General features: G+C 50.5%; 2 protein-coding genes across 3 annotated transcripts; both read right to left on the bottom strand.

Moving 5' to 3' along the window:
* Positions 1-85: 85 nt before the first annotated feature.
* On the bottom strand, positions 86-21,168 carry LOC122364425 (TBC1 domain family member 23-like). Of its 2 annotated transcripts, none has more exons than XM_043334778.1 (13): positions 21,038-21,168; positions 16,228-16,445; positions 14,430-14,634; positions 13,967-14,090; positions 13,540-13,664; positions 13,118-13,268; positions 12,682-12,846; positions 7,146-7,350; positions 5,449-5,543; positions 4,818-5,163; positions 4,342-4,480; positions 3,882-4,076; positions 86-1,914 (listed from the first exon to the last, which is right to left on the bottom strand). In XM_043334778.1, the coding sequence occupies exons 1-13, from the start codon at positions 21,076-21,078 to the stop codon at positions 1,686-1,688; spliced, it is 2,238 nt and encodes a 745-aa protein (XP_043190713.1). In that variant the 5' UTR covers positions 21,079-21,168; the 3' UTR covers positions 86-1,685. The 2 variants fall into 2 exon arrangements, with proteins under 2 accessions (XP_043190713.1, XP_043190714.1); XM_043334779.1 differs by having other exon boundaries at positions 4,342-4,477; positions 21,038-21,155.
* LOC122364424 lies at positions 7,450-11,962 on the bottom strand. The gene has a single exon (XM_043334777.1). It carries the CDS (start codon positions 11,123-11,125, stop codon positions 7,652-7,654), a length of 3,474 nt encoding a protein of 1,157 aa, XP_043190712.1. The 5' UTR covers positions 11,126-11,962; the 3' UTR covers positions 7,450-7,651.
* Positions 21,169-25,029: the final 3,861 nt, after the last annotated feature.

Below are 25,029 nucleotides of genomic sequence, written 5' to 3'. Positions count from 1 at the left end.
TGGGATCACTAGATACCGTCGCACAAGGCACCCAATGCACCTCTGGCTATCGTACATTACGCAATCTGCCACACAGATTCCCGAGTCAAGATAAACAGGTATATATTTAGCGTTTGTGGCAGCACAAACCCCCACGGGAACAGAACATGGGCATTGGACGAAACAACGGTCTTACAACCTCCACTGGTACATCGCCTTTTCGATAGGTGAGCTGGTTTCAATGCACCCTCATTGGCAGTCGCGCCGGCGCAACACAATTCGATGCGCAACGGGGGGTTACAACTTACAGAACACGGTAGAGTGACCCAACCGCAGAATCACACAGACGAAATGGTCAATTTCCGGACACAAAACACACCCACACGGCATCATAAATCAAACACCGTAATTGGTAGAACAGTTGAACCTCACGGACCAATAAATCGCATTCGTCAATGTCGCTCTCTGGGGTCTCTACCATGGACAGAGCTGACGTCACAGGTTCACACATGACGTCACAAGTCATATTTTTCACCAGTCACTCAATAATCAGCCCTCTTCCGACCGACTGACTAGAAACAAGCTAGCCCGCAGCGGATCGGATCTCACACAGGGGTCACTTTTCTCGCCACTGATTCTGACGAAAGATAAACATCCACTTCACATTGTATCTCACAATATACACAGATCGGCATCGCTGGGATAATTTGACACTGCGTACTACACATGAGCATGGGCCTACTGCGGCAAGACAACCTCACTACTTCGCCAAAAGCTGTCCGATATATACCTTCGGGCACATGGCTTCTTAGCTTATAGCCAATCCACGTACTAATCCAGCATTTGATAAACATAAATGAATCCTGTTTGAAAATCAAGCATGGATAATATATCAGATAAGATGCAAACCTTGATATATCCTGCCGAGTCCGACGATAATTATGTGAATAGATATTAAATTAAATAAATTAACGACACATTTACAAGAAACCAAAGCTGATGATATTATGTCATCACCCCACTGACCAACTACGGTCGCTAATGATTATCAGCTCAATCTTGGATAATGATAAGGCATTCTGCATCAATCCAAGCGGCTAGCTAATGTGACTTTTACCCAACGAGGACTAAGAACACTCACCAATCTGTTGGGAATGTCTATAATAGTTCATCCATCACACTATGCAAATTCATCATGATTCCAACCGCACAGCACACAGAATCCTCACAGCTTCAGTCTGTCCACAACCAAGCGCACCACCACAGCAAGCCAGCACGGCAGGAGCTGCGACTCGCGGGCTCGCGGCTATCACGACCCGGGCAACAGCCAATGCGTTCTCACACAGCACGATTTTTGCCGGTGTCGCCGCTTTCTCATAATCGCTCCAGCCTTCAGGCGTTCTAGGATCGCGGCTATGCTCGCGGAGGATGAAGCGGCTTCACGCGTCGGCAGGTCTCCTGTCTTCATCAAATCACTAGACAAAAACGGCCTTCGTTTCACTGGTTACAAGGGGGATGCTACGTCGGTCGGTACCACGTCTAACACTGCTCACAACTGACACCGCCTGGCGTGGCTGCACGCTGGACCAATCACCGCACGTGTCTTCAACTGGACCGACGTTACTGGAACGTGTTTAACGTGCTTAAGGTAGCCACACGTTACTGGAAAATGGTCACGGACTTGCCTCGCGTTCGGCTCGCTCCGGTCACGCCTCTTGTGCAGCCGCCTCTGCTGGTGGCGCCGACTCGCTGGCACCCTCCGCCCCCTCTGCCGCCGCCTCAGCACTCTCTCCCGCCTCCATTGGCTCGCCTGCCTCTCGCTGTCTGGTTTTACCAGGTGGCCCGTCAGAAGGTTGGCCCAGGGTGTCGTCGGATAGACGGATAATAGCCATCTTCACCGCCTTGGTCGCCTCACCGGCGCGGGGGATGTAGAACCTGGGGCGGGGAGGGGAGGGGTGCACAGGTCAGGACGAATAATGCACTGCAGAGAACAGAACATAGGCCAGCACACATCTATATACATAGCAGCACAACAGCACGCACAGGCACACAGATCAAGACAGGGCACATAGGCAGCTCATAAAAAACGAAACGAACAGAATTTCGGACAATGATTGTATATAATTGAATACCTACAGGGTGGAAAGTAATTACGCGAACATTTTCTTACAATTTTGACCGTCAGTGGAGCATTTTTATGAGTACGGGCTGTCATGGAACATAATTGGTCGTGTTTGTTGTCGCCTCATCTACCAAAAGTGACCTTACTTTGAACAATGACCTGGAAGGTCTTAAACACCTCTCGACTTAAAATGGTGCAGACACCATACGCTGCACAAGACCGAAATGGGCAAAGAGCTCAATTTGGAGCTGCCAGGGAAAGCGTTTGTGATTATTTTCGCTGGACTGGCGGAGAAGGGATTCGTAGCGGTCTCAGCACCAGCATTGCACAATTATACGTTTTTCTTAAAACATAATAACACTTGAGGACTTAAAAAGCAAAGCCGTCCGCGGCAGCAACCCCTCGGCGAATTCTGTTGCCGGGTGGGTGGTCACCATGTCGGCGACAAAACGACGCCAGTCGACCCGAAAACTGGCAAAATAGCTTACTCTGGCCGGGTACCCGATCTAGGATATCACGATTCGCACATTAATGCGCAAAAATTCGAAAATTAAGTCGTACAAACCCTCGGGATGACCAAAATTCACGAATTAACAGCAGAATTGTTAATTGAAGCTTTTCAAAGACAATCAAAGATGGACAGAGGAGGACAGGCAGCTGGATTTGTGGTTGGGTGAGACATCTGTGAAACTGTTTCATCCGTCAAACCTGCAGAACAACTGCTCTGAGGGCTGCTGTTGCGTCCTATGTCCCGTCCGTCCCAACCTTCAAACATCCGACAAAGGAACACATCAGTGGGTCACGAGCCCCCGGGTGGTGTCAGAATTGCGTGTAGCGCTAAAAAAGGTCACTAAAAATAAAGTATACAACCGGTGGAACATCCTCCAAGACGAGTGTCTCTGTCTAATCCACCGTGCAAAGAAAGGGGCAAAATGACTGAGCGCACTTTTGTGCCTGACGCAAAGAAACTGCTCTTCGTGATTGGTGAAATCCTTACTTTCACGGCCAACAAAACGCAATACTGGTGCTGTGAGAACCTGTTTTTCTTCAGGACATACAAAAGCTGATCTGGGAAACGCCTGGGCCTCAATTCGATTAAAAATCTCCAGATGACTCCTCAGGAGACCGTCTAAAAGCTGCAAGGAGCCACCAATACCGATTACCTCACTGGACAGCTCCATAAGGTGTGGGCTGAGCTTTGGCCAACAGATCTTCACATGCTGATGTAAATCATGCCGGAACGCCTATGTCAATGCATCGCAACTAGATAAGGATAAAGTAAAACATATATTGTTTATGTCACCGCCGTTTTTTTCATTACTAGAAGACGAAAAAGTATGTTCGCGTAATTACTTTCCACCCTGTAGGGGCTGGGGGGTGGGGGGGGCATGAGTCACGGTAAGGGACTACCTAGCGGCTGCTGGCGAGCAGTAGTGGTAACAATGGCTCATTGAAAAGTTCCATACCAACCAAAACGTATAAAACACTTGAGCCCCACTTAACAGTTCGGCATACTGTGAGCCGAACGCAATTCGAGGCGTCACTGACACTCTTCGACAAACTTTGTCATTCCAAAGTCAACCCAACCTTCGTCTCTTCGTCCACAGCCACAACCCGTTCAGTTCCAACGACCTCTTCCAACCCACCCCATCGACACTTTCCTTGATACACCCCACCACACTGACCTCATATGCTCTATCCGTGTGCCTAATCCCCTAGACAACCACTTTCCTCTCATCTTCATCTAAATTATCCATGAATATTGAATAATGATGCTCACCTGTCCAAGTCCGTGATGGTCATGCCGTCGCCGTCATTGACGCCATATTTAAAGGTAATTAACTCCGGTCGTTTCTTCTTGCTGGTGATTGTGACGACGGAGGTGAGTGAGCGCCGGGCGGCCAGTCGCGCCCAGCCGGGCTTGTCGGGCACCTCTCGCAAGACCAGCAGCTGGGTAGGTGTCACCAGAAGTAAGCTGTAGGAATGATAATCGGTCAGGTTTGTCGAGACTAGGTCATGTGAGCTATAGTCGGGTCGGCTTATAAACAAAAACGACTAGGATACACGTCTTGGTAAATGAGCTAATTCGACATGACAAACTTGAAACGATATGCAACTAACTATGTGCAGACCTGTCGTTCTCTTTCCTAGGGTAAGCAGTAAGCACTAAGCACACGTCACGACTGGAAACAAAAAAGCAGTCCTTCAGTAGTCTCCCCAGCCGCAGCTATCATCATTACCTGGGATGTGCCTGCTTGTTCTCCTTGATGTGTTGGCACTTGAAGTGTTCGAGCAGCTCCGGTTTCCGCATGTAGTCGGCGATTTCCACCAGCTCCATGGTGGTCTCGACTGGCATCGTCAGCTCCTCGTCACTCCCTGCTAAATAACAGAAAAACGGGCACATAAAGGCGTGCATCGTCACTTCCTGCTAAATGACACAAACATATGCAGTGAGCTGTGACACTTATAGAACGCCACAGAAGCAGTTCTAACACCCACCCCACATACTTTTTCGGCCGTGCGGTAACCCTAACCTACCACACTCACTAACCACGTTTTCCTCAGCAAGCAAATGACTCCTTACTGACGCGCATGAGTCCGTCCCATACCACTCATGGGCACTGATTTCCCTCATCCTCTCTCTGAAACGCCCAGCTGCCTGTCCGCATGAGATATCCGCTCTTAATTCCACCATCCTCCCTCCTCCTCCACTCACGTCCATCCTCGTCATCATCCAGTGAGAAGACGGGCGCCATGTTGCGGTACCGCTTGCCCTTGTCCTGGCTGCTGACATGCCGTTCCGTCTGCTGTTCCATAGCTGCGTTCGTGATAATATCAACCAGCTTTTCCTTCACCTGCTGACCCTTCATCTTCCAGCGCGCGTTCAGGCGGTCGATTAGTGAGACCTTGGTGCCGGCAGCGGGCTGAGGTTGAGGCGCGTCCGGCCGGTCACCTCCGGGTCCAGCGCCGGCGGGTGCCTCGTCTGGGGTACAGACCACGCAGTGGCGCGCGCTGTGGTCCGTCAGAGCCGAGAGGTTCTCAGAGAGCATGTCGTGCACCGCCTGTAAGGAGGGGAGAGAAATGTGACGTGAATATGGATGGAGAGACTGGCCAGTGGCCATGTCCTTTGGCGGAGCCGGTTTGGTATATCAGTCAGAAAACCAGCAACGATTTTCAGGGTATTCTATACAAACCATGCACCTACGAATTCCCACAGCCCTGTATAGGCCGAGTTGAAACACGAATTCTTCAGTGGAAACAGTCACCGAATAGAGCGCGGCAGCTAACGAAAAAGAATGAAGAAGCGAAAAACATTGAAGGAAGCAATTTTGAAATCGAAGCGTTACCTGATAGCCTCCTTCGACCTTGCTGACATAGAGGGAGCGTTTTTGAAGGAAGGAGGCAACCACCATGTGTAGAAACTGGTCCTCCTTCTCCCGACCTGCAGCGAAGACAAGCAGGGGAACAGTTAGCACTGCATTGCTTTTTCAACGTTTAACAGCACTGTTGAAGCTGCAGCGCGTCAAAAACACTTCTAAGAGTTTCACATTCAACAACCAGCCACTTCATATCCATGTTGCAGGCACTTTAGAAAATCAGTCATTTTGTAAAATGCCTAGGCATTTTGCAAAATGCCTGATTTTCCAGGCTTTTTGCAAAAAGCCTAGGCATTTTACAAAATGACTGACTCTCCAGTCATTTTGCAAAATGCCTAGGCATTTTACAAAATACCTAGCCATTTTACAAAATGACTGAGCAGCGTGTTGTAGATACGAGTACCTAATTATATACGTTTTGGTAGCGTGTAGGTGGACCGAGGAGTCCAGCATTATGACCAGAGGAGTCCAGCGGTGGGAAGTCCATACCTACCTCTCTCTATTTTGAGAAGTGCAGGCCCGCGACATTTCCAACCCCCACGTCAGCGACGCTGCTGGATTTAAAATGATCGATCTGGAGCGTCAACAAACGACGGCCCTATGCCGGCCTGTATCTGTAAAACCATTAGAGCTCGCGAGGATTCGATCCCACACACTTAGGCGTTAGTGTCTTCTATAACCAACGCTCTCGTCCTACGCCAAGCGACCTGATGATTCTCCCGATGTGGAGCTTGCTATTTCTAACTGGGACCATGCAAGTAGGTACTCAAAGCTGTCAAACAAAGACACAATCAAACAAAGACTACACTCATTCGTTTACATGTAATTGTACATCAACCGGGCCTGCCTATTGACTAGGGCCGGTCTCCGGCTGGTTTTGTTAGGTCTAGTTTCAGGCAGAACATGAACGGCGTTGATGTACTTGGGAGTTTTTACAGCGTTAACTAAACAATGCTTTATGCTACAGCCGAGTCTGCAACTCAACCTGGTCGTTACTCAGCATTGTCGCCATCACAGAGCTTCAAAATCAAATCGATCAGCTACAGGCTGAACACGTACCTATAGGGTATAGGAAGACGTCCAAAAACTGTTGGCCATAGTATCTGTAGTGGGATCTACGTTCCATGCTGGTCAGGCATTTTGCAAAATGCCTAGTCATTTTGTAAAATAGCTAGCCATTTTGAAAAAAGCCTGGTTGCGTTCAGTCATTTTTCAAACAGCCGTCTTTTTGTAAAATGCCTAGGCATTTTACAAAATGACTGATTTTCTAAAGTGCCTGCAACATCCATACTTCAGTCACGGTAGTTCCCGTCGAAACACTACCTTTTCGCTCGTTTCAATTCCTAAACCTAGATTCATTGAATAGTCACCACAACCAATGACTCAACTCAACCGATCTAAAAAGATCCTGTCCTTTCAGTATCGACATCCGTTGGACTTTTTCAATCCCAGCCTCATCCGATGAAGCAGAGGTGCAGTCCCCGCCGCGGTCCTATGCTGTCCCCTCCCCTCTTCTCAGGTAATTACCTGATCCACTGAAGAAGAGGTGATCTCCGGCGTCCGAGTGTTATCACACATTCTCTCCCTATCTACCTGATTAGATGAGGCACGGATGCTCCCCTCCCCCCGCGCTCCTGTGCTTTCCTCTATCACCTTTCCTCCCCTACCTGATCCAATGAAGCACAGGTGTTCCCCGGCCGCCGAATGCTGCGCCGCCGTCGCCTGACGCTGTGCACTGAGCAGAGCCGACACGGCGGTCCCGAACGCGGCGGGTTCATACAGCATCAGCGTGCAGTCGAGGTGGAACGCGGTGGGCAGGTGACCGGCGTTATACTGGTCGGCCGGCCGGCAGTCCACCAGGAAGAACTTCACCTGAAATACACACCAGAGATTGAACTTTGAACAATGGAAGAGTGTGCCATTCGGAGATAAAAGCACTACTCGAACAGAACAAACGAAAGAATATTTTTTTTTTTTTTTTGTTTTGTTTATTGCCAATGTTTTCAGTGAGATCCAAAGGCTGTTCTGGTTTTTCACAACACCTTACACGCAATATCACAAATCACAATAGGCCGCTGGCTAGAGTTGTCCGAGCAGAATGTGCGCCGGTCGGTGTGACTACACAGGGCCCGAGCGGGTGACGATCGCAGGCTCCTCTCCCGTGACTGGATGACTAGACGTGGGTCGAGCCGGAGCGGTGTTTCGAGCCGGCCAGCTCAAAGAACAGCACGTAAGCCTTTCCGCTGTTGACGCTTCTCTGGTCCATCACGTGGACCCGCGAGTCGTTGTACTCGTACCACTCTGCCGTGTACGGGTGTCGGCAGTGAGCGGTGTAATGTCCTGAGAGCAGCGTGCCAGAGTGGTTCGCCACGCCGTATAGGCTGTACCGGCAGGGCGTCTGTCCGGCCGAGTAGGGCGACAGGTCCAGGCCGTTCACCGAAAAGTCGACAGTGGTGTTCAGCTTCCCGCGGAACCTCTCCTGCGGCGAGAACCGCTTCAGGTGGACCACCAAGATACGAGGGAACTTCTGGATCGAGAGGCTCCTGGTGCACTTTTGGCGCTTCTGGCACTTTGAGCAGGTCGGTTTTTCGTCGCCATCGAGCACCTCCTCTTTGGTGAACAGGTCAAAACAGGCCTGTAGGCGCACCTGGCCACTTCGTGACGGGATTGGCAGACTCAGATCCCAGAACGGGTCGAAGGTAACCGATGCGTGGCCACATACCGTGCACCGCAGGGTAGCCTTGAGCTGGCCCACGAACAGGTCAACAAACTTGGAGTTTTCCAGGCGCAAGAAACGTTTCCAGGCCTCCATTGACTTTTGACTGGCGCTCAGTGAGTCGTCGATGTCGGTCGTGATCGGCTTTGGCCGGCTCGTCACCCGGTTCACGTCCTCGTGAAGTCCCTGCAGCAGATATCTGAGGAATTCCTGCGCGTCCTGCTGCTGAGAGCCCATGAAGCGTGGCGCGAGCCGTTGGATCATCGACTTGAGTGGTGCGGTGGTGAGCACCCGCTCCGTTTCGTCCGAGGATGTCCACATGTCGCGTATCAGGGCGCTGAATGTGTTCATGAGGGACCCCTTCGTAGCGGCGGCAGGCATGCTGGCATCTGAGGAGCGTCCATCGCGCAGGATGTAATCGTGGAGAGCGCGTGTGTTGCTCAGGCACTGGACGACTGTGTTCAGGAAGCAGGTGTTGCCCGTGTTCCTGAGGCCGGTGAGACCGAGCGGTCTGCCGTCAGATTCACTGCCAGTCCCGCCGCCGTCTTCGCTGGGGTTGCCGGGCAGTGAGTGGTGAGACAGTCTGGTGTTGGGCGGTGCAGAGGACTCCTCCGACGGGAGTGCCAGCGGCTCGTCAGCTAAGAACTCGGGTGAGGCCTGCCTTGCTGTCTGTTTTGCTGAGGCTCGGCCGGTCGTCGCAGACGGAGGAGGCGAAGGCCGGGTGCGCACCCCTGTCACGTCTGGTGGTGGCTGCTGTCGGCGGTCTGCCCTCGCCCGGTCTGTGGCGGCTGTGGCGAGAACCGCGGCGGCGTTGCCTCGCACAACAGCGATCGAGAGACGCTGTAATAGCCATTCGGTCTCGCGTCGTTCGCCGGTACGGGTGGTGATGAGCTGGCCCAGCTCGCGGATGAATTTTGAGGTGACGGGGCCGAGTACCCCGGAGGTCTCCACTGCGATGGGCACGAACTTGAAGCGGGAGCTGATTTCTGAGTAGTGGCGCCGTTTTCTGTCTTCTGCGGCCCGAGCGGCGGCACCAGGCTCTAGGGCGGTCTGAATCAGCACAGTGTCGGCAAATGTGTCTGCGCATGTGGCATCCCATGTCAAACACATGCCTCCGCTGTACGGAAACAGCGTTAGGCCATCAGGTCGCTTGCCATCACCCCGGTCGAGTCCGACTGGCTCCAATATGGAGGGGATGCCGGCGCTTGCCAGTCCGCGCCTCACCACGTCATTCAGTTGGGCGTGACGTGGGAGACGACCGGCGCTCTTCACGCAGGAGAGCCCGTGGTGGCCGAGCTGATCCACTTGACGTCCGCACAGACGGCACCGGTGCTGCTCGCAGACTGTGGCTCCGAGGCGGAGAGCCACTGCCACCCGCACCGACTCCTCGTCCAGGTGTAGGCCGAGACTCGGCACCGGCACAGCCTGCAGCCAGGCGGCCGTGTGTGGCTGACTGGCGGCGACCAGGCGTGCCCGGTGCAGCTGGTTGGCGGAGTTGACCATCTTATCGCGAATCGCAGTAGCTGACAGGGTGTCCCAGGCCCGCTGGCTGCTGACAGCTGAGGCGGGCGGCAGTTGTTCGGTCCCTGTCACCTCAGAAAACCGGTGAATTGCTGTCTGCAGGGTTGGTGGCACACCGCTGGCCGGAAGCAGCCCCGGAGAGATGCTGCGGAGGAGTGGCAGAGCAGCGTGCAGAGAAGATATGTAGCACGGCAGTGCCAGGTCCTCGACAGAGCGAACTCCGAGACCTCCCAGTCTGAATGGCAGTTTTGCCTGCTCCCACAGCTGGTCATTGATATTTACGTTTGTGATATCGACCAGAGTTTCTCGCACCAGCTCGTCCACCAGCTTGAGCGCGGGCACCACCTTGTACAGGGGCGCTGAGCGCAGCAGGTACTGGAGGCGAGGCGCTGACGCGTAGTGGACGAGAAAGAAAAGTCCAGTGTGTCGGTCCAGGTGCGTCAGTCGGGTGCATAGGCGTCCGATGAGTTCGGCGGCACCATTGGCAGCTGCGGTGAGGCTGGCGTCCTGCAGTGGTGCGCCCAGCAGAGTGACGCTGTGGAGAGGGATTTCTGTTATCTCCGGCAGGACACTGCGAATGCTGTCGACCGCTGCGTTTTGAGCTAGCTGGGGCGCCGCGTCGATGATGGCTACCTCGCACTTCGCCGGGTTCAGCTGCAGACCGAGTTCTGTCAGAGCCTTGGCGAGTGAGTGGAGGTCAGACTGGACGACATCAGCCGGGCCGGCGATCGTGGCGTCGTCCAAATACCACACGTTCAAAGGCGATCTTATGGCTCGGGCGCATGCGTCGACTCCCAGTGCGAAGGCGGCAGGTCCAAGAGGATCCCCCTGCTGGACTCCGGTCGCTGACAGTACCGTCTGGTCCCCGATGTGCAGCGGTGTTGGGAGGTGGTAGGCTTGATAGGCCAGCGGGTAGACCTCCGGGCAGCGCTCGTGAATCCTGGCCAAGATGACGTCCCGTCGGATGGTGTTAAAAGCGTTACGCACGTCGATTTTGACCATGACTCGCGGTGTGTCTGAGCTGGTGGAGTCGGAGTTGATGAATTCCCGCACTGCGTGCACTGCGGCCTCGCATCCCAGCGGGGTGCCGACCCCGAGCTGGGTGGGGCGTAGCTCCGGACCGATAATGTCAGCGATGTGTCTCGCGGCGATGCGTCCTGGCAGGCGGCGGAACACGCTTCCAACGGCTATCGGGCGCAGACCACCGTCCTTCTTTCTCAGAGCGCAGAGTGATGCTCCGAATAGAGCGTCGCGACCACACTCTGGCACGAGGCCGCGCAGAACCAGGTTGGTGAGGGCCGTCAGGGAGGAGAGGAGGCGCCGGCCGGACTCGGCGGTCTCTCGGGAGAGCAGCTGTCGTAGGTGTAATGGCCGGATGCCGTCGAGACCAGCAGACGATCCTGGTGGCATGCTGAAGATGGCGGCCCGCACCTGCTCCTCCGTGACAGTGAGCGGGGGAGGGTCGGAGGCCGCGGGAGGTGGCGGTAGGCTCTGGTCGAGTGGTGCGAGCGGGTGTTTCAGTCGGAGCGCGGCGATGACCTCGGCACTAGGGTCGACGAAGGTGTCGCTGGAGGTCAGGAGACGGAGACCGGCCCGGATATCCCCGTCGGCGCACTTAGCACGAACTCGGCGAGCAAGAGAGTCAGGAGTCGTTGTCCGTGGAGTAGGGGCGCGCCTCTCCACCGTCCGCGAGGGCGGAGCGGCGGAGTCTAGCCCGGCCACCTGACGTCGTATGTGTGACGCCAGTGTTGGGCCCCGTTCCCCGCTATTGGTCGAGTCGGGTGTGCGTAGAGCAACAAAGGCAAACGACAGAAACTTCCACCACGATGATGATGAGGTTGGACTGTTGACTGCCTCATTCACCACTTCTGACAGGGAATCGGCGACTAAAGACCGCGCAGCTTTCGGAATCCGGGCGATAACCTTCGTGCTGGCGCGGAGTTTCGACAAGCCTGCCGCGATCCCGCAGAGTGGGGCTTCTGACGTCTGGGTGGGCGGTTCCAAAGTGGCAGCCGGGCGGCCAAGGCACTGCTGACAATGCCACACGGAGAGAGCTCGCGCCTGTTGGATGGTCAGCTTAGCGCAGGACGTGTGCCAGCGCTGGCCGCAGAGGCTGCAGGTGATTGCGGCCTTCCTTGAACTCCGGCTTCTGCATGCCTGGCAGCTGAGCGAGGCAGTTAGCTGGGTGGTGGCCGGTGGGCGGCTGCGTCCGATTGCTGTTTGTCGTTGATGAGCATTTTCGTTAGTTGCTTGATCCCTTCTTCTCTTAGGCTTTTTCTTTCTCGACGCGGTGACCCAATTTCCGTCTCTGGGGTCAAAGCCCTCGATTGGTGAATCAGAATCATCAGTATCCATTTATGCATCTTATCTTTTCCCAAAGCGGGATCTTCTTTTGATAGTTGACACGAGACACAAATGGAAAAATCAAAGGGCAAAACCTTTCCAGACCCGATGCGTTTTTTAGAAATCAGGTCAGTAATATCATTACTGAAAGAATATTGTATGTTGGAAGCAGCTGTGTATTCGGCCAATCTCGTTCAGCCCATTAACAGTCGTGCCTCTCCCCCGGCCCATACCGCGAGGCTCTATTCACTCACAAACACTCCCCTTGCTATCAATCCTCCTCCGCGACCACACTTATTCCCTCCCTCCGACTCCTGACAGCCATCAGATCTCTTCAGTCACCACTCACGCATATAGCATTCAGCCCCGACGCACACAGACGGCTGACGCATACAGCGCATCCCCATCCATCAGATACTTCCCCCTCTTTCCGACTCCCCCACTGACTTATGGAAATATTCCGCAATCTCCACACACACATTCGACATTTTCCGTATCTACCACACGCCTCCCACGGCTCTCTCTCTCTCTCTCTCTCTCTCTCTCTCTCTCTCTCTCTCTCTCTCTCTCTCTCTCTCTCTCTCTCTCTCTCTCTCCCCCTCCCTCCCTCCCTCCCCTCTCACCAGTTCAGTCTCCGGCAGTACATCAGGTGCGTCCCTGCTATCCATACTGGAGAGGATCTCGTCGGCGTAGACGGGCAGACAGAGAGACTGAGCCAGCGGTACGGTCGGGGTGAGCAGGGACGAGAGGTGCGGCGCGCACACCCCGAACAGCGACGGGTACAGCTTCTGCCGGACGGGCGGTAAAAGAGATGTCAAGAACGCATTTAGAGGAAGATCAAACTCATTTAGAAGAAGTCATAACAAAAGTAATACCCTGTAAATTCTTATCACATTGTTGCAAATTTATAGAAAATCTAATATTATGCTGTCAGCGTAACAAGTAATACTTCAGGGACATGAAAATAAGTGCGCGTACGATAAGAAAACGAAAGCAATGCAGATATCCAAGATCGAGGTCAGTCCTGCCTCGCTAAGTCAGCCACACGCAGTTACATACCCGTCTGAACGACTTCGGCGTCCTCATGGAGTAGAAGTTGGCCAGCTCGCAGAAGTCTGGCACGTCATCCGCCTGGATGAAGCAGGGCAGGGAGGCCACTGTGGAGACGATCTGAGCGCGAGGCTTGCCCTTCAGCTCCAGAATCTGGTCCCTGGGAGAGCAAAGAGTATCAGTGAGATGGGAGTTAATCAGGGACACATCTTGTGCTAAGGTGGGTTTTTACTAAACACAAATCAAATATCATTACTGACAATCCTTAAAGCTGAAGCAAAATTTCATCTGGGTAATAAAATCTGTCAAGCGTCGCTGTTTCACCCACACAACACCTTAGCATAGTAACGATCCAGTACCATTCCTTAGCGCTTTGATTTCCAAAAACTTTAATAAGCGACAACTCCCAGATGAAGCTGACTCAGACTTACTTGGCGTTGACGAGGATGACCAGACTGAGGAAGAATATGAGGAAGGGGTCGTCCATCTGGAAGTAGATGTCCCACATGACCCGCAGCGCCTTCAGGTCACAGGTGGCCGCGAATAGGCTGTTCAGCTGAAACGAAACACACGACATTATGAGGTTATATGAAGTCATGATGCAAAAAAGAGAATACAATACAAAAAGAAACGAAACAGTTAAACGGCCAACTTCTGAACAAGTATCTACCAAAAGTTAACAAGAAGGAACAATGGAACATAATGAATTCCAGATAGCCCTCTCTTGATAAAACAACGACAAATGTGTTGCGGCGTATGCCAAAGATCGGCGTGAATGCAGCTTATGTCAATATGCGACATTTCGAAGCTATTCAGCATACATAAATCTCAGCAGCAACCATCAGCCACAGCACATACCCATGTGGTTGCGAAGCTGTCGGGCGCCACCTTCATCGTATCGAGGAAGTTGCAGAGCTCCGGCTCGTGGTAGAGCAGCAGCAGCCGCAGCAGGTGGTACGGGTCGCCGTCCTTGGTGCAGTTCCTGACGCGATAATCGTAGTCTGGTCAGTAGGTAACGAAGCCCTGCACTGCGAACCATCTACGACCTAACGTAGAAGGGTCTTCGGATCGAAAGGCTTCACATGATACCATTCAAACTTCAAACCATTGAACCGGTAGCCCTTCTGGTCAAAATGGAGAGGCTGTTCATTTCATCAAAGACGGATTTATCAGCACCACAAACACACTGAATTATAAATGAAACAGTCATCAAACTCTGAAAATGACTTCTCAGCATCATTCCGACTATATCGAAAGGCAGCCCCTCCTATGCCATCTGCTGTATGAGATCTCCACCAGTCCAATCCCACAAGCAACTCACTTTGGTATGTACCGCTGTAGTATGTTTGTGAACGTGAAATACAGCTCTGGTTTGTTCAGCTTCAGGGGCACCAGGGGCTGCAGTATGTCCATCCAGCCGTTACCGCGTCGGTAAGTGTCCCGCTGCGACTTGCAGTAGTGGGTGAGTACTGACTCCACGTCCGACATGACCGACACGCGGTCACCCTCGTCGTTACCCAGCCGGTCTGCGGCGGAGGGAGCGGAGGTCAGACAGGGTCACAGGTAGGGGAGGTTCAATGCGGTCTGAGGGGTGGGGACGGAGGGGCGTTTTTGGTTTCGAGTCCGATAAATTCACCGGTAGCGATGGACCGAACCAAGCGTTCACTGGCGACACGGATAGGGACGGAAGAAAACGGTCAGAAGGTCGAGTCCCGGGTAAGGACGAGCGGGAAAGGTCAGTCGGGGTCACGGCCAACGGGTGGGGACGAACGGAAAGGGTCAGATGACAGTGTCACAAGTGAGAACGAACGGGAAAAGTGAGATGGATAGAAATGGTCAGAAATGCTCACTGATCACAGTGGGTGGGGACTGGGGGCGGTAAATATTTTCCCCTTTAACCCGGCAGGCGGTGGGCCTACCAGCCACCTTACGCGCGGTGGGGGGGGGGGCACTTTTTTGCCCCCCCCCCCGTATCTCCGAAACTACTGGACGGATCCGGAAAATTCAAACGGCGTTCGATAGCCCTGTCAAATTTGTCGAAGGAAACCAAATTTCATTGACCTCGGGGTCACCGATGACGTCACAGGTCAGGTCAAAGATAAAATGTTTCACCGTTCACGGGGCTTCTAGGGAAAGCGCTATAACACCGAGTAAAACGCATTTTGTCGAAAATCAGCGATAAAGCGTCAGTTGTCTAGTACATATGTTGCTATTAGAGGTCACTGGTCATACCAGGTCAGGTCACAGGTCAGGTCACCAAAGGTCACCAAGGGTCACCACATGAGCCCAACTTTATTAAGGTTATGCGATGCATGTTTTATGGCCAGTTTTTCATTTCCAACTCAATGGTGTTGGTTATAAGACCATCAGGTACGGTTTAGGTCACTTTCTGGTGGAGGTCAGGTCAAGGTCAGGTCAAAAAAGGTCAAATTTCAAAGTTGATATTTTTGCATAAAATGGGTATCGATTCGATGCAGCTCGTCACGGGGAGTCTAATGGTGGTCTTTGTTTTGCGCTACGAGGTCTAGAATTGCTAAAAATTGAGTTTGAAAATTTGACGTCATCAATTTTAAACAGTTTTTTCGCTATAAGTTGGCCAAAAAAAGAGGTATCGATCTCAAATTTGGTATGTAGATAGAAGGCGATAGGGGCTATCACATATATTCCGGTTTTTTCGAAATTCAAAAAACTTTTTGAATTTTTTGGCTATTATATTCAAAAAGTCTATTTTTTTATTTTTGGGGGTCAAAATCCAAAAAATTCGAAAAACCGAAATAGCAGTTTTGTAGCCCTTTTAATTCCACACCTTTTATGTCTGAAACATTTTCCTGTATCTCTAAAGCTGTAGGCCCGACAGCTCTTCCCGCGAAACCTTTTTTTTGGTCGAAAATGGCAAAAATGACGTCACTCTGACGTCATTAGCGGCCAACCTATCATAGCCTTTGGAAAATTTTTTGGTCACCATGACGTGCGCTAGCTGCTCCCGGGAGGGTACTGAAAGTTTGGTGACGATCGGCGCAGCGGTTCTCGAGATATATCGAAAAAACTAAAGGGGGGGGGGGCAAAAAATGCCCCCCCCCCACCGCCTGGAAGGTTAACTACTGAATCGCAATACTCACCAACAAGTTGCTGGATGTCCTCCCGCATCATCTGCTGCTCCGGCAGGTCGTAGATGTTGGTGAAGGTCATGAGACCATCATCGACATCCTGCTGGATGTCCAGGCAGGCCAGCCAGGCGGAGGCTCGCAGATCGTCCGGCAGGGGACGGCATTTGGCGATACCTCGCACATCGACCCCCTCTGGGACACTGAGCAGGGCCGCCTCCAGCTCCAGTGTCCTGGCAGGTGGGAAAGGGGTTAGAGAGCGTGGCTGAGCACTGGGCAGGTCTCTGGTGGGGTAGATGGACATGGTGACTAGTGAGAGGGCTGGGCACCTAGTTTTTTTTCATACATCATCATTTATTACGACAAACCACATTTTACATGATCTCATGTCACAAACGCACGACGTTCCAGCGCCCTCAAAAAGCTCCTGGCCCCTGTCTTCCGCTCGCTCCGCACCAAACTAGCCAACATAATATAAACATCCATAACAAAAAAGCATTTGCCCACGAGCTGACCTCATGGCCCCATACCGGACTGGACACCGGACCGATTCCTTCTACGCACCGGTCTCTCTCGCACGCGCTCTCTGACTGACCACATACTCTTTAACCACAACGAAACAGTGACAAAAGCATGGATATGACAAATCATAAACCCAGAGATGAAGATCTAAACAACATAGTTAGCAGAAACACTGACACAATCGTCCGTAGTGCGTGGCGGCGACGGCGGCGCCGCCTAGTTCCTGGGCACCTAGTTGCTGGGAAGCAGTGTTTAGCAGCAGTGTCATTTTAGAAACCTTATATATTATTTTAAAATAAGTACCTAGGTATATCTTAGTGGGTAGCAAAGGTTAAATAATAATATGAAAGATGATTTCATCTACAAAAAGTGTAGTTGTCTTTTCTGTATTTACCTTTTCAAGTAAAGATCTAGAATTGCTGAATACCTATCGCTATTGTTATCTGGTGTCAATAACTCAACATTGGTATTAGGTAGGTAGCTATTTAAAGTGTTTTAGCTTCCACAGTTCAAGGGTAGATGACCTTTTACTATTTCTCGTCATATTTCTGTGCAGATAGTGCAGAGGTCACTGATGGAAGGGCTGCCAACTGACATCTGGACAAGTTATAAAGAAAAGCAGTCACTGTTCATGTTGAGTGCCCATCCTGAATGATGACATGAGTTTTTACATAATTGAATTGAGTTAAAACAAGGCTACGACTTGACATTAGGGTACGTTATATATCATGTTTATTTAAATATTTTGGCACTGATTACTAGCATGACAAGATTGGACCAAACCAATAATTATTCAATAATCTGCTGTTCGACATTGGCTCCACCACTGCCAAAATACAAAAAAAAACTCCTAAAGTAATGATACCTAACACCTCATGGGGTTGGCAGTAGTGTGGTAACATCTACCTACCTAATGGCCAGACAGCTTAGCATGGCAATATGTGACCTCATCTGATTCTGTGCACAGTGCAGCACTTTAACCCATTAGTGCCCAATGTTCCCATTTGGGAACATCGACAATTTTGGCTCTAGGCTCTGATCCTAGGATCGCACAGCGATTATGAATATTGGTTCTGGTATCTGAAGCCCTGAACAAAATTTAGCAGCCTAAAAAACTCGAACTTCACCCTTATAAAGCACCTCTCTTGATTTTCGAAATAGCCCTTTTTTGCTACACTGTACCTTCATCAAGAAAATAATTTCCTTAAAATCGATTTCTTGATAGATTTCCTTATAATTTCCAGTAATGCTTCAACAATAAGTTCCAATTGTACGGGAGAGATATCAAAAGCAATGCTTCACCACAAAAGCTTCGGGGGCTTCCAAAATTTGGATGTTCCCAAATGGGAACATTGGGCACATCCACTGGGTAGGTCAGCTCATAATGGACTGACATTGGAAGGCAAAAGCGAAGCTCTTTTTCTCTCTCCTCGCGCTCTCTCCCTCTCCTCTCTCTCTCTCTTTCTCTCTCTCTCTCTCTCTCTCTCTCTCTCTCTCTCTCTCTCTCTCTCTCTCTCTCTCCATCTACCATTTCCTCCCTCCCTCTCTTTCTCTCACTCTCACTTGTTCTCAATTTCCACTGACTCAATTTGCACGTCCTCTCTGGCTGGTTCTGCTCTCACGCTAGGTCTTACACCCGGTGTGTCAAGTGACAGTATCGCTCACGTTACTGATGCTCGGATGATAGAGCGTCGTCTCGTCCAGCAGTGTCATATCCGTCGGCGCCAATGTCAGCGAATGGAGTAGGGTCGTTGGTATCGACACTCAACACACCTCGGGTGCCCGAGACAGAAGCTCTCAGTCTGCCAAGTGCGTTCGGGGAGTGATGCACGGCAGAGGTGACGAGTGGTGACTTATCGTCCTGACCATGGCGCGTAGATCTGTGCGCCTGCTGAGTGAGGCAATCGCTGCTGTTGCCAGTGATGACCACGATGAAGGGCTGGACTTGGTAATACTGCCACCGGAAGGTGACGATCAGTTGCCACCGTAAATGTCTTCAGACGCCTGCCCAGCACCATGTGTTCTTTGACAACTACTTCTCGTCGTATGCCTTGATGATAGCTCTCCGTCAAAGAGGCATCCGAGCAACGGGCACTGTGCGCGACAACAGGCTGAAGAAGTGTCCCCTGCCTGACAACAAAACTGCTGAAAAGGCGCCCAGGGGACAGCATTGGTACCAATCCACTAACGGGGTGCTGGCTGTGAAGTGGAGAGACAACAGGGCAGTGACAGTGGTCACAAATCACTCGGACATCAGCCCACTCAAAGACGTGCAGCGCTGGTCGGGTGACGAAAAGAAGAAGGTGACGGTCAAGCAGCCGAACCTCATATACGAATATAACCAGTACATGGGTGGCGTAGACCTAGTGGACGGAGCGGTGGCGGCTTACAGGCCTGTGATCCGGTGGAAGAAATGGTACGGCACGCTCGTCACCAACGCATTCGGTCTACTGAGAGTACCCAGCTGGCGCATGTACCGCAGCTGCACCGAGAGAAGTGTGGACCAGCTGGTGTTCACTCGCGAGGTCGCTCTGGAGCTCCTAAAAAACCCGAGACAAGAGCCATGTCCGCCAAACGTCACCGGCAGCGGACCAGGACCCAGCAGCGACCGGGTGACGGTGGTCTCCCGAACTGCACAAAACCACTTCATCGTCCCGGCTGCCACTCAAGGCCGCTGCAAGCTGTGTCAAAAAAAAACGCGTACAATGTGTAGCATCTGCCAAGTACGACTGCATAACCACTGCAGCCAGAACTACCACACCTAGGCTGCCGCCACGGTGCTGGCACTGCAGATGCATATGCAGTATGCACTGATGCTCTGACACTGCTGACTAATCCCGAGCAACGGGCACTGTGCGCGACACAGGCTTGAGATGATGTCTCGCTTCGACAGGTGAGACACTTTGGTGATGAATGGAAAACTGGTATCGCTGGCTTGTGATTCATCGTTCTAAATGTCTCGCTCTACCGTAAGAGTAGAATAAAACGACTTTGTGTGTCAAAAATGTGTGTTGACAAGGGTCGATCAGTGAAATGAGACCACGATCTCATTGTGGATAGTGACAAGGTCAAAAAGAAGAAAAAGCCCTTCTTTAAAATGTTGTCTAATATGTGTTTCTACTGTTGCTTTCTCCGTTTCTATCCGCATAATGCATACGCCTCTTACCCCCATTTGTGCCCAATGTTCCCAAATGGGAACATAATTTTTCACCAAGTTCGAAATTTTTTAGGGTAAAACCATTGTCACAGCTGGAATCAGGGACGTCGAAAACCATCGGAACACCATTCCAAACATCAAATATCGCGGTATTTATATGCTTGGTCATTAATGGGTTAAAGCTGCCCAATGGAATATGTAGGTATATAACCTAGGTACCATGTTGTCATGGATATTTTGTGTGAAATGGTGTGGACCCAACAATTATAGCACTGCTGCAAACTCCTGGGTAACTTCCGTGCAGGTGCATCATTGGGTCTGTTCCCGTCGCTCCTCCAACCTCCTCCAACCTCCTCCCGTTTAAAAAAAATTGTTCCCGTCGCTCCTCCAAGCTCATCTTGATTCCACATCTCACCACCACTATTTGCCTCCTCCCTCATCTCAAACGAAAGTTGGATTTTTGGAGGAGGTTCTGCGTAGACATATCTGGCGCCAATAATACAAATGTGAATTGTTTATAAATGAGACTTGAGGGAAGTGGGAATGATTTTGGTGATTGATGAGGATGGGATATCTTTTAATAGTAATGTTCGATATAAATCTATGGTTATTTTATTAGAAAGAGATTGTTGACTCTAAATTGCTGTTTGCGCACCATAAATCGCCGACCGTTACAGCCTGCAAACAGCTGATTTCCTCGCAAAAATGTTCCTGTGGCTCCTCTGAAACAGCTCTCCTCCAGGCTCATCCAACCTCATCCGAGATTTTTTGGGAGGAGTGACTGGCAGATTCACCACCTTAGCTGGTGCGTTTCGTCAACTCAGCTCAGTTGCAAACAACACTACAGTCTGACTTACCGGCCTTTTAATGAGTCATAGAGCATTGAAAGCTAGGAACCTTAGCACTTAAAAAATTATGTTAATTTTTTTTTAGCATTGGCAGGGCATTAATGTAATTATTTTATCAATAATTGTGCCAAGTGAATGGCACATACTAATAATGAGACATATCCAGCGCACTAATTCCCGACGACTGCGTGAGCAGCACAAGGCTTGAGAAATTAAAAAGCATTTCAAAAGCTGAAACAAAGCATGCACATTCATAAAAACAGTAACTTACAATACAATGGTACATTTTATTTCTTACCAAGACGTATCATCGCTCATCGCGTCACCATCCGACGCCATTTTTGGGACATGCCTAAGAGCTGGACTTTTTGCACGCGTTCCCCGCCAGGGGGCGCCACTGAGGAAGCACCCTCTGACGTCACGATAAAACTGCGCGCACTGTGCGCACGGTTCTGTAAGCAAGTAATATAGTGGTGGTTTCATGGTGGAAATTGGAATAAGTATTTTGACGTTGTAAAATTTCAAGCCGTTTTTGTAAAATTAATTAGCAAATGCATTTCAAAAGTATTTATTTAAAGTGTGAAATGAGAATAATTAGAAGAACATGGATATTTTTGTTCCAATAGCTTATTATGTGAGACATGATCGGTACTAACGGGTACTTCTAAGAAGTAGTGAAGAAGTACCAAACAGCCTGCTCGGCTACGATCGTCAGCTGTCCTTTGGAGCTGGACTTCAACGCTGTAAAACAAAATATGTGCTGAATTAATTTTTAGTTTCACCAAAATATAAGCAATTTATCATTTCTTTTTCACTTTTGTAATTATTGTTGAGTTAAGAGACATGTTGTAAGTTCTGACAATATAAATTATTAATTAAAAAACCGAAATGCGACGGTAAGTATCTGCTACTAAATTATCACTGTGATCAAATACATGGAGAATCTTGCTACCATTGCTTATAAAACGTGCTTATCAATACACAAATGTTTTATTTCAGACAAGAAGGATTTATTTGCCTGAAGTCTTGCGTCATGTGCTACTGCTTTGATTCCAAAGACGCTCTCCGGGTCGGGGTAATTTAGTTCTTCATCGATCGATGAGATTTTGATTCCATTGATATCCAAATTGATAAGCTCGGCAGTCGGCACCATGGAGTAAGGGCGTCCCCACAGGGGTGACGCAGGAAATATGAATGGCGTTTACACCGACAGTAGTTTCCCACAGCCGGCAATGGGAATCTCCTGTCGGTGTAAACGCCACTATAGTCCCATCCAACTCAAAACACTGGGGAATATCCCCGCACTTTTGAGGACGGAAATCTATGGACCTGCTCGAAAAATAGTGGATAAAATACGGCGAGCTTTCAGTTTTATGGTTGGGTCTCCCTTCCGAGGCACATATTTACGGGGGATATTGGGTCATATTCCCCCGGCGTCCTGATGATCGGCGCCCAGCTCAACGTCGAAGGCGCCCTGATACGCGGCACTGCTATCTGTGAAGGTGCCCAGGCGGGCCAGGCTGCTGCCGCTCGAATTTTGGTTGCCTACTTAACAAAACCTCCGTTGGTGCCATCTCAGTTTCCTCGAGGTCAGGCAACCTTCACACGCCGTTGGCTACCTTGGCTGGCCGGCGACTCGTTCCCCTCGTGGCGACGCTCTTGACATCCAGTCAAAAGTTGGAGTGGCTGGCGCCCCCAGTGGGGGCCGGGGAAGGGGCAGTGGGCCTCCACGTTGCTCTCTTCCCGAGCCTATGGTGACTTGGCTCAACTCTCCTCAATAGAATCTGGATTCTGCACGCTGTATTAACATGGGCGTAGACACCACTACGGACAATACGGACAGTGGGTGTGACAATCAGTAGTGCCATTCATATAGAGGGTGTCATATATGAGCGGAGAGGCAACAGTACAGCTGAGCGGAGAGACAACATTAAAACAACAGTACAGCTGGCGTTGCATGGAGCTGCAGGCAACCGGACAGCGGAGGCTTGCGAAAAATAAACAATTCGTCACTTCAACGTATAAACAATAGTATAAAAAGCAACATAAACACATATTCTCATGGTCGAACCCATGCACTAGCGGCTCACGGCGGGCACAGGCACGCAGTGCGGTAGCGGTACCGGATCACACGTCATGGGCGTTGTCTCAGCATAGGTTGTTATGAGCGGAGAGGCAACAGTACAGCTGAGCGGAGAGACAACATTAAAACAACAGTACAGCTGGCGTTGCATGGAGCTGCAGGCAACCGCACAGCGGAGGCTTGCGAAAAATAAGCAATTCGTCACTTCAACGTATAAACAATAGTAAAAGCAACATAAACACATATTCTCATGGTCCAACCCATGCACTAGCGGCTCACGGCGGGCACAGGCACGCAGTGCGGTAGCGGTACCGGATCACACGTCATGGGCGTTGTCTCAGCATAGGTTGTTAAGAGCGGAGAGGCAACAGTGCAGCTGAGCGGAGAGACAACATTAAAACAACAGTACAGCTGGCGTTGCATGGAGCTGCAGGCAACCGGACAGCGGAAGCTTGCGAAAAATAAACAATTCGTCACTTCAACGTACAAACAATAGTAAAAGCAACATAAACACATATTCTCATGGTTGAACCCATGCACTAGCGGCTCACGGCGGGCACAGGCACGCAGTGCGGTAGCGGTACCAGATCACACGTCATGGGCGTTGTCTCAGCATAGGTTGTTCGCAATCTAGTTGAAGCCTAAGAAGACGGCCAGTGGGGTCTCACTGCTGCTGAGGCGACCTCGGAGACGATGCGTCGCCCCTCCTGTCGGCGACCTGCGGTGAGCAGGACTCCAGATAGCTGTCTGGCACGTTGCCGACACTGCCAGACGCTGTCAGCAGGCCTCACTGCTTCAAGTGATGTGCAGATGGACGCCAGGTGACTTCGTCTGCAGGCGATTCCGGAGACCGCGGCCTCACCAGGCAGTACCACCTGCATCGCCATGTCGGTGTTTCTAGAAATGGAAAAATAACAGCATCGGTGAAGGACAAGCAATACAATGTATTCTGTTTTCCTCTCTTGCAGGTATACGTAATCTACAATTATCATTGTTCCTATTTCATTCAACTGAACCTGAAAATTCCATATTGGCACATTGTTTGACTAAATTTGTGTAGTTGGGAACAGGGGCGACGCCACGGTGCGACGACTGGAGGGGACATTGACCATTTTGGAGGGAACGAGGACCATTTCAAGTCGATTCTTTCCATGCAGCGCCATAGGCGTAATGTTAAAATTTTAAAAAGTGGAGGGGACAAGATCCCCTCCGTCCCCCCCCCCTGTTGCGACGCCCTTGGTTGGGAAGCAGATTGTATGAAATACATGTTTGGTTGAACAGTGAGGAAAATATTTCATTGATGACTATAGCTGCAACAAAAATACTGAGACAGAAAACATTTGCGCTTACCTGGCTCCTTAGTCAGTCCCGCACAATGGAAGTGGTACCATTTATCGCAGCCGTAGCATCCGACCATCGGTGCTGCACTCCCCACATTCCCAGTACCTTAGGAGCGTCTTGGCTGTGAAAAGATTACATGAGTCATGGCGCATACATGAATAGTAAGATGTTTTATATGTTTAACATCGCATAGCAAAGACACAACAGCCTGGGAGTCAAGTGTAAGCCAATGTGTAAGCCCTGCCATGTTTTGCAGACTGGATTTTAAGCAAGAAAAGCTTTGCTAAAAATGACGCTTGACGAAGCCTCATCCTACTGGGCTGTCTGACATGTCTCCCTGTAAAAAGCATGTGGCCCTTATATTGTATATATGATGAATATGTTAATAATGCAGAGGTATAAATTATACCCAACGTTTCATCTTAATCGGCTTTGTCAAGGGTGTTTGAACAGCTTGAGATGAGTGAAGTGTAAGGGTACCTAGGTACATCTGAAAATAAACTGAATCTGCGTTCAATAAACATTGATTTTGATAATACATTTCACAAATCAACTGCTAATAACAATCATACGAAAATAGCACGACAGATAACTAACAATCGCATGAAGAACTTCTTGATTCGCCTTGACATTAACCCGGTTTACATAGCATATTTGACGAGGCTCTAGCTCGTTAATTTGGCGATAATTTCGATGCAGTGGTCTACAAATATTTAGAGGGGATCATTTTGTAAATTGTTAAGCACCATTGGCATCTTTTGCAACATCACGGACGGAGATATAAGCTTGCAACAAACCCTATGTAAACCGGGTTATTGTCGTCCGAACGAATGTTGTCTTAAGTTACACATTTGTCTTTTCTGCGC

This window comes from Amphibalanus amphitrite, unplaced genomic scaffold, assembly GCF_019059575.1.
Source record: "Amphibalanus amphitrite isolate SeventyFive unplaced genomic scaffold, NRLGWU_Aamphi_draft 000676F_arrow, whole genome shotgun sequence".
NCBI lineage: Eukaryota > Metazoa > Arthropoda > Thecostraca > Balanomorpha > Balanidae > Amphibalanus > Amphibalanus amphitrite.
The sequence above is the reverse complement of the archived record's forward strand: the minus strand, read 5'-3'. Positions and strand labels throughout refer to the sequence as shown.

Coding starts and splice junctions, on each gene's coding strand:
- LOC122364424 (XM_043334777.1), bottom strand. CDS start 11,125: ATGCCACCAGGATCGTCTGCTGGTCTCGACGGCATCCGGCCATTACAC.
- LOC122364425 (XM_043334778.1), bottom strand. CDS start 21,078: ATGGCGTCGGATGGTGACGCGATGAGCGATGATACGTCTTG. Junction 14,091..14,429: donor CTACAGCGGTACATACCAAA/GTGAGTTGCTTG, acceptor TTATCGCGTCAG/GAACTGCACCAAGGACGGCG. Junction 4,481..4,817: donor GGATGATGACGAGGATGGAC/GTGAGTGGAGGA, acceptor TCTGTTATTTAG/CAGGGAGTGACGAGGAGCTG.